At 29.2% G+C, this 10058-nt stretch overlaps 1 protein-coding gene across 2 annotated transcripts in view; it reads right to left on the reverse strand.

Moving 5' to 3' along the window:
* LOC136083868 (repetitive organellar protein-like) overlaps window positions 1-9615 on the reverse strand; it is a 140691-nt gene extending 131076 nt beyond the window's left edge. The window contains exons 1-2 of one of the 2 annotated variants that reach the window (XM_065803775.1): window positions 9534-9615; window positions 9200-9380 (exon numbers count right to left, since the gene is read on the reverse strand). In XM_065803775.1, the coding sequence (XP_065659847.1) occupies window positions 9200-9366 (167 nt within the window). In that variant the 5' untranslated portion in view covers window positions 9367-9380; window positions 9534-9615. Of the gene's footprint in view, window positions 1-9199; window positions 9381-9503 lie in introns of both variants that reach the window. The other variant, XM_065803776.1, reaches the window with a different exon arrangement.
* Window positions 9616-10058: the final 443 nt, after the last annotated feature.

Consider the following 10058-nt stretch of genomic DNA (forward strand, 5'->3'; position numbering starts at 1 on the left):
TCATAGAACCTAAACACTCTTGTTAAATGGTACAAAAACTTCATATCGTCTCTCTACCCTGATTTATCAAGAATTTCTACAGTTCCATTCACAAACTTATCCTTCAGTTCATCATACTTATTCAACAGTTCAGACACAAATGGGTATTCAATGTTTGGAGATTTGGTATCACCCCCAAGTTCTTCGTCCATCACCAGACGGAGAATCCTGTCTAGTACGTGATGCTGACAACCGATAAATTGTGGTATTGTGACACCCTTTAATTTAAACATACGTTGCAACTTCACAACAACTCCATTTCTCTTCCCAGTATTGACGTTTGTTGTATCAGTAAGGATCATCTTAATTGAATTCCACAAATTGTATTCATCAATAAGTTTGGCAATTTTTTCAGCAACAGTTTCAGCTTTGCCATCTTTTAAACGCAGTGCATCAAGTTTCACGTCAGTTCTTTCATTCTGAAGTACAACTACCTGATATTCCTTATCATCTATTCGTTTGCCGTCAAAGTGTAAGGACCACTGTTCCATTTTAAGTTGTTGTATCATTTCTTTTTTTAATTTACCTGCCTCTTTGAATATGGACTTGTAAATTGCTGATTGACTTGGAGTTGGAATATCAATACCTTGTTGTGATAATACATTGCATATTTTAGCAGCTTTCTTTGTGGAAACTCCACTTGATGTAACCATACTTACAGCAAATTTACTTTTGTAGTGCTTTCTAGTTTTTTTCTGAGTGTCCTCATCATCGTCTTTATCACCGTCGTCGTCTTCATCATCTTCACTCTTACTTTTGCAGTTTTCAGATTCAGTACCACTGTCTGTGGTAGACAGGACTTGTGATGTGGAAGGTATTGCTGTTCCAGACTGGACTTTCCTTCTCTTGGAAGGGTGAATGGTTTCTTTACTTGCCACTTGTCCTGTTGAGTACCCCACCTGTCCTTTACTTTCTTTTTGTAGGTGGTATAGACGTTTATCTTCCGAGGATAACCACTGGCCATTCACTTTCGTGATGGCAAATAATGCATTGAGAACATCATATTTTCCACGCTTGACACATTCATCATAGACCTTCAGCACCTTTATAAGCTTTGCTCTTATCATTTGATCAGACACACGTGGAAAATTCAGTTTATTGTCCCACAATTTTGTAATTTCCTTAGAAATTTGGTCTATTCGTTCTTTTCTTCCTTTAACATATGCTCCGAGAAACTGGTATCTTCCTACGATCTGCAATTGAAGTGGTATTCTGGATTTTTCATCGAGTGAATGTTCTTCTACAGCCACGCTTCCTCTTCTTCTGTGTGACTCTTGAAATCTCACCAAATTTTTAGTCAAAGTCTTCTTATTCTTTGTTACTGCGGTATGACTTTTCTTGTGAGACATCATATAATATTGTTACGACTTTACGGATAGCTGAGCGTAAATATCCGTTTAATAAAGTCGTTTAATTAATAAAATACTTTAACTGTATAGTAATCCAATTATAGTTCGGTATCCCAGTCAATGTTGATAACAGTTCGATAATCCAGTCCGTATCCTAACGATAATGCTACAACTACTTATACTTCGTACACTTACAGCGTCTTTAGTTCGCTACAGTAGTTCCTTATTAGCTCAGTTACACGCAGAGTACTTCATAGAACTATTCACATTATCAACACTGAGCTCTGACAGCAGCTCGCTTATATAATTATTTAGAGCTTCCAGAATGTTCTACTAAGTTCTATAATCTTCTACAGTCTGTTACAGTCGTCTATATCACCGTGGTAACACAATGACGTCATCACATAACAATTCCAAGTATTTGCCGGCACACGGCCGTTTCGTTGCCATGGTAACGTGTGGCGTTATATTTATAAATTCATAACAAAATAATGAAATAAATAGAATTAAGCTGAGAATTAAATTTAAGATTAAAACATCGGTCAAAAATGAATGTATAAAAATGGTAAATCAAATTTTTATTTTGGGGTGACCTTTTTTTGTTGCAGAAAGCTATTTGAGCCTTTTTTCATGATTTTAGGTAAAAGTTCATCGATTTATGATACAGGAAACATTTTATTTGAAAAAAAATTAAAAAGCCATATCCCTAATATTCATATATATATATATATATATATATATATATATATATATATATATATATATATATATATATATATAAATATATATATATATATATATATATATATATATATATATATATATATATATATTATATATATATATATATATATATATAAAATTATAACTTGTAGCGTGTCTCTTTTTTAGCAGTTTTGTGTGTAATTTTGTCGATTAAAAACAAAAATAAGAAAGTTTTTGAAAAGCTTTAAAGTTTTAGAGGTTTGAAAAAACTGTTTGGAAATTATTACCCTTGAAGCAAGTATATTTAGTTAATCACCAACTAATGGAGCGGTTTTAAGTCATTGCCGATATCTTACAAGGTTTGATTTGAAACTAACTGGTAAGAAGGAATTTGCATCAGTCGTTTACCAAAAAGGAATGTATTTCATAAAATGGCAGAAATTTAAACAAAGCAAAAAAAATAACTGTTAGAATGATACTACTTCTGCTAAATTTTAGAGAGAACTTGATTAAAAATGTAAATAAAAATTTTTATTACGGCTCAACTAAAGAGTTTTATTAAAAAGCTGTCATCTCTGTTTGACATTAAGGCATCAAATGCAGAAGATATAATTGGAAGAGATACCTTTCGTGTCATCAATAGTCAAATGTTAGATTTAGGTTCTCTCTCACATCAGCGTCAATTAAAAAACTAGTTTTGGGTTCATTAGATAAAAGTTATACTATGAAAATGCAAAAGAATGCAGCAAAAAGAGTGAGAGAAAATAAAAGTTACTGAAAGTGAGATATCAAGAAAAGAAAATATAAAAAAAGATTGATCTGAATTACTGCAAGAATTTGGAGATGAAGAATCCAAGAAAATGTAAAAATTGCTCTTTATAGAAAGAAGAAAAAGAATAAGAATATTAGAGCACCCTAAAGTTTTTTTATTAGTTAATAGATTGAATCTATCTTACAGAAAAAGATCTGGGATCATTTTAGCTGTAGGCATTTGGTCACATTTTGAATTAAATAATCTCAAAATACATGCTAGAAGATCAGATAATAAACTTCGACGGCTAGTTTCCGACGACATTAAAAAAATATTTGTTTTATCCACGTACTCTTCCATTGACATGGATTCAAAGCTGATATTTGAGAAAAAATACAACGCTTGGTTATTGTAGTAACAGGAAAACCAAGTGAACCTAAAAAAAAATTGTTGCGTGCGCCCAGGATTTTTAATGCAACTGGGAAAAGTCTGGCAACAGCAACCATAGAAGCTGTAAAGGCCTGGAGACTAGATAAAACACTTGTAGCATTGATTTTTGACACAACTCCGTCAAATTCAGGATAGATAAATGGTTCTGAAAAGTTAATTGATAAACACTTTAATAAAAATTTACTTTGATGTGCCTGCAGAAACCATATCTTAGAAAGAGTTTTGTCATTTGTTTGTTGAACGATTTTTGGACAATGATCTCCAAATTGTGAACCATTTAGACATTTTAAAAATGATGCCTAAACGTTCATTAGGATTAGATTTGTTTTAGATAAATTTAAATTGAGGAACTAGTATTAAAATTTAAACATGCAGAAGTAAACATACTTAGCCTGGTTTACTTAACCGGAAGTCTCAAATAGTATTATAGGCTGATTGTCAAGAGTGTTGTCAACTTGCTTTGCAATTACTGAATGTAAAACAAATAAATGTACAGTGGCGCAAACCTGGGGTTTTCTTATATTTTAGATGGATGTGTACAATTTTGTATACATCAGAAATATTTGCTTTTGCTGAATTGGCAAAATATGAAGAATAATTTATAGAAAAATGTTCACGGTTTTGTAAATTTACAAGGCTATTTTACGTAAAAATGTGGCTTATATGTAAAAACAAAATTGACGCATCATTTATTGACTTGGAATTCTACAAAGAAATGCTTCTTTATAAAAAAAATTGGCAATGATGTTGCTGTTGCTGGCTTCGAAATATTTGATTGGTATCTTTGGTAATTAACCAAAAAAACATCTCCTCCGTCACTATTTTCTGATCAAGTGTCTAATCGAGATGAAGCAAAAATTAAAAAACTAAAAACATGATATAGGTTTTTCACAACTTTATCTTTTGAAACGGATTACTTGTCTAAATTTAGTTGGACCAATATCAACCAAAATTAAATGTATTTGGATATTCAAGCAAAGATAATGGTTAGTTAACCCAATCCCAAAAGTTTTAGAAATTAACACAAATTTCAGCACATGTTTGAGCATATTAAATTATTGAAATCTGTAAATGATATAGCGGAACGAGCAATCAAGCCAATTCAGGACTACGCAATATCTATAACCAAAGATGAAGAGCAGAAAGAACTTCATTTACTTGCATTAAAACACCACCGAAAAATTCTTCCACTGATAAATGAACAAATAATTCAAAAACCAATTTTTTGAAAAATTTAAACTATGCTTTAATTTATAATATTAATATCTTTCAAGTTTTTTTTTTGTTGTTGTCATAATTTAAAAAAAAAAAGTTATTTTGAATTTTTTTGTACTTAGTCCAAGTTTAGTCCCAGTCAGTGTGAATATTTTCATTTTATAAAAATTTATTTGCTAGTTTGTCATAATAATAAATTTTAATGACAAATCTTTTACTAAAAAATGATAATTCAATACTAAATGATTTTCAAGATTTTTTTATTGTTTTATAAACCAAAATACATATGAAATCTAAGAATAGTTCAAAATTAAAAAAAGTTATGTAGTTCTGGGACATTTTTAAAGAACCAATAGGTATGTTGGCCAAAACTGTGGTTTTTCGAATGCCCTTTTTTTAAAAGAACATCAGTGACACTAACTCAAAAGGTAATTAATTTTATATGTAGAAATACATGTTATATTCTTAATATCTAATCAAATTAAATTTATTTTATATTAGGAGACAAAGCGTAATCATACTAAGCAAAAAAATGCTATATATCTGTTTTATCTAGATTTGTCCAAGTTCCATTAATTGACATGCTATATCAGACAGCATTATTTTTTGGTCAAAAGTCTTTCAGCGCGATTTGTTCTTTCAGTTTATTTTATGAAGTAAGTTTACCTTTATTCTACGCTATTGTGTTATTAGGATGTTTAAACACACTAAATACTACTTTTCATTTTATTTGGCTGAGGTAAGCAGGATTTGTTTGAAAAAAAATGCTTAAAAGTTTTTGAAGTTTAAAGTTTTATCTTTTTATTATTAGATCTTCACAATTGTTTATTTTAATTATTTTTACTTTTATTGTTTTGTTTTGTTTTCTGTTCTATTTTGTATTCATGAATTTCAAAGTTAAGTTTTTTATATCTTAAAATTGTTTGGATTTTATTCTGCATTTTTTTTTGTATATTGATACTGTAACTTCATTAAACATTTTTATGAAGAATAAATTTTATACTTGATTACATATTATTAACTTATTATTAAGTTATTATTAAGTAGTAAACGACCGGGGCCCGGGCCCGGCCCCGGCAAAATTGTAAGATTTAGAAGGGTTTGATGGTTGGGGCTAGAAATAAATTTATTATCCTTTATATATCATAATTTTATACTTACGTTTACAATTTATTAAACTCTGGCATATCATTATGCCAGTATTTAATAATTTAATAAATAGGCACAGATAAGGTAAAAGGATGCTACTTGTTGAATAAGAAGCCAATCAAGAATGAGTTTTGGTTTATTGTAACAATGAGGATAGCTCATTTGAGCATTGACCATGATTAGAGAAACAGCATAAAAAAGGAAGGCTAAAGCCTGCTGCTGCTGATGATGAAGATAGCAATGATGATGATGATGATGATGATGATGATGATGATGATGATGATGATGATGATGATGATGATGATGACAATGATGACGTTTATAATGATCATGATCATGATCATAATGATGATCGTTATGATGATGATCATGTTGATCATAATGATATTTATAAATGCATATATATACAAAATCAAACACAAGTTTTGAATAAAAAAGTGCTTTAGGACGTAAAATTGTTTATGCAGCCCCGATCACAAATCTGGCCCCAACTCGACCTATATTTTATCAAACCTAGACCCCGCCCCGACCCCACCCCGAAGGCTGGCACTACTGTGAATAAAATGTATAAACAGCTACTAAAAGTGTTTTAGGAATTAAAATTAGCATATTCAAACAACTATTTCAGTATGTTACATTTCATAAGGAATAAACTGAACTGTTCACAAATTTTCCATTTTTACAGATTTAAATGTTTTATATTAGTAATTTTTTATACAAATGTTGGTGTATATCTTAATAAACTGTGTTTCTCTCCTTTATATTCATTAATATCTATTTATATGTTGCACTTTCAAAAATAATTTTTGGTTTGTTTTTTAAAGTTGATAAACATCTGATACAAGGTTTCGTATATATTTGTATGAGGTTATAATAATCTGATACAAGGTATCAGATTTTTAATAACCTTGATGCTTGTGTTAAGGTTATCTAAATAAAGCCATGATCAAAGTCGGGATGCGGAGGCCTTAACGGACTCTGGATTTGAATGTCACAAAAAGATTACTTCAAGTGTAATGAATTTCAAAGCAGATATCACGTATGACTTGCAAGGCTGCTCAGTTTTATGGCTTTTTATTAAAAAATTTGTGCTGGCAAACATCAAAAAGAATGTACTAGCAACACAATTTTTGGTTTCATTTTATTTCTGAAAATCCATTTGCGATTTATTTAATTTGAACAATCTATATTTGTTCAAATTAATTAATATATTTTTTTAGACTTAAATTTTATTCATATCATTTCAAGATATTTTCATATAACCATCATAAAAAAGATATGACATTCAAAATATGAAAATAATTTATTTCTATAAGCTTTTATAAATATTACCTGTTATAAAATTATCAATAATATGACCTTTCTTAACTTTATGTTTTTTTGTTGTTTTTTTTTAATAAGTTAAGGGGTAGATTTATATACTTGTTCTATTGGTTTAAGGTTAAGTTATTATATTAGTTTAAGAATAAGTTATTCTCTTGGTTTAAGATTAAGTTAAGGTTAACTATTTAACCCACAACATGTCTAAAGCTAAGCTGTTCAACAATCTATGCAAATTACTGTGCACGTAGATTTATGAAATAGAATTTATAAATTGAATGAAAATAAAGTATGTATGAAAAATTAATAGGAACAGTAGTAATTTTTTATTTTTGTTTTTTAGGTATTGGCAGGCTGTACTTGACGACTTACTTTCCAGCAATGAAATCAAAAGAACCTTCTACTACAAATCAATTTAAAATAGTTTTTATAGCAGCATTTCTAAGAAGAATTTTCCCTTCATTTTATTTACTAATAAGATTATTAATTAGATCATAATTTTTTTAAATTAGTTTTGGAGATTAATTTTGGTGTTTTACAAAATTTTAAGTTTAAAAAATTATTTTACATATAGATTTTTAGTGTTTTAATAATCAATTTTTATTCAGAAGTACAATTATGATTGGAATGTCCAATTTTTAAAAATATAAATTAGATATTATGTTATCAATGTGAAAGTATAATCTCAAGACATAATTTAAAAAATGGTAGGATGAGATACATTAACATACCCTTTGTTTTCTTATAAATAAATTTCAAGTTGAGCGCAAAATGTCTATAGCAATAGAAACCACTCGCAAAATCTTTTGATATTGATTGGTCTATTGAAAATTTTACTGTTATTTTACATGGTTTGTACTGTCAACTGGCACCTCCCGATTCGTGGATTTTAAATAAGGTTTAGTTTGATATATTCTAACTACATTTTTGTTTTTATATGTTCTAATTATACGAGGAATTAGTAAAAATTCACAAACAAGATACCGAAAGCGAAACTCAGGTAAAAGAAGTACGTTTTTTAAGAGAAGCTGCATGGATACAGAAAAATGAGAAGAGTCGATAGTAAAATAGTAATAAAAAGGAAAGACACAGCAATACCATAAGTGAACAAAATAAAATGTTACAAACGAAAAAGATTTTTCTTCTATATCGAAATATATTTCTCAACCAATTAGAACTTAAAATAACAATTCTATGTATTTAATTGAACATTTGATATCTATTAATTTATAAATATGTCTAATAGTTTTGAAGCAAAAAAGAATTAATTTATTTAGTTTATTGTATTTATATTGCCTCTATATTGCAAAACGAATACTAAAATAACTCTTGCTGCTTTTACTGGTTAAAAAAGTATTATTTAAAAAATCAAAGAAAAGAATACCAGCAGAATATGCATTATAAATAACCTACTTTGAGAACAATGTTTATAGCATGGCCTGCAGGCGGTACGCTGCTGGCAAGCCTAATGCGGCTAACCAGTAGCAGACCGTTATTAAAACCATATCACTTTGCCGCAAGCGAACTATTGTTGCGCCTAAATTGGCATGTCGTATGTGGACCATCAAAACACAAACGTCGGATCAGCGTGCGTGTTGTAAGATGTCCAATTGCGCTACGCATATATCCTACACATTGAGTACATAATTTTTCTAATGAATATACTTATTGTGAACGTAACAAAGTTTTACTGACAGATTATTATGGCTTTACTATTTGCAGTTATAAAAAGACTAATCATTTTTTTAATTTTTGTCATCTTGCTTTGTCATCTTCTTTATGTTTATGAAAAGGCGGCGTAAAAAAAAAAGTTATTTGTTTGCTTTTTTAAGAATTGTTGCCAAAACGTCTGAAAATACGCACCCTTCTATAAAAAAAAAGATAGATCTAGTGAAGTCAAGATTTAGGGTGACGAGGGTTTGGATTAAGGTTATATATAAGTTTATGGCTGGTCTGATAAGATTTAAAACAAGTGTCAGGTTGTTCTAATTTTATAGTTAAACTTAAACCTTAACTCTAAGCCTGAAAATCACATAAACGTTTTCTTACTTATGGAAGAGTGCACCACATTAGCCATACTTATTAGAAATGTTTCAATCCATGTTCAAACGCATTTATGAGTGGCGCAAGAAAATAATAACTAACTCCTAATTTAATGACGCCTAACTGAAGTATTACATATCATATTATATTCTTTTTTATTTAAAGTCAGAGTTATTACCTATTTTTAATTTCTTCTGAGCATGACATGCAAAGTCGATGACCACACTCTGTTTGAATAGGTTCACGAAATGCCAATAAACATACTGGGCATTCAAATTTATCTGAAAGTTTGTCTAAAAAAAGCACATCGTAACCACCATATGTCTTGGGATTTGAATATTCCATTTAAAATTTCGTTTCTAAAATATTTAAAGTTGTACATAATTATCTTCCGTAACAAACTATGTGTGTTTTACGTTTTTTTTTTTTTTTTTTTTTTTTTTATTCACTATTCAAAATAAAAAATAAAAATTTAAATTTACATTTGCTTTCAAAATTTTTTAAATCCTTACATTACTTTGCAAATTAAACAATCATAAAACATCATTTAGGCATAGAGTTACGACACTTAAAGTTCAATTTATTTTGTTTCGCGACTTTAAAAGTAAATAAAAAAGATTAGATTTTTAAGTAACCAATGAGAAGCTTTTAGTTTTTGACATCCCAAGTAAATTGTTTGTTTGATTATTGTTTTCTTTTGTAAACAAAGAGTTTTAATGTTGTTTTTTTATAAAACAGTATAACTTACATAAATATTATATATATATATATATACATATATATATATATATATATATATATATATATATATATATATATATATATATATATATATATATATATATATATATTTGAGCAGCCGTGGCGCAGTGGTTAGAGTTCTGGCTCAGAACCCAGAGGTTCCGGGTTCGACGCCAACAAGCGACATTGGTTCGCAAGGAGGCGTGAACTTCTAATTAAATGCTCTCGCGCGGCGCTCTGTGATAAGACCGTAGGACTTATCTTAAGGACTTCTTGGAGCACCTAAATAACTACAA

The sequence above is a fragment of the Hydra vulgaris genome, chromosome 08 (assembly GCF_038396675.1).
Source record: "Hydra vulgaris chromosome 08, alternate assembly HydraT2T_AEP".
Classification (NCBI taxonomy): domain Eukaryota; kingdom Metazoa; phylum Cnidaria; class Hydrozoa; order Anthoathecata; family Hydridae; genus Hydra; species Hydra vulgaris.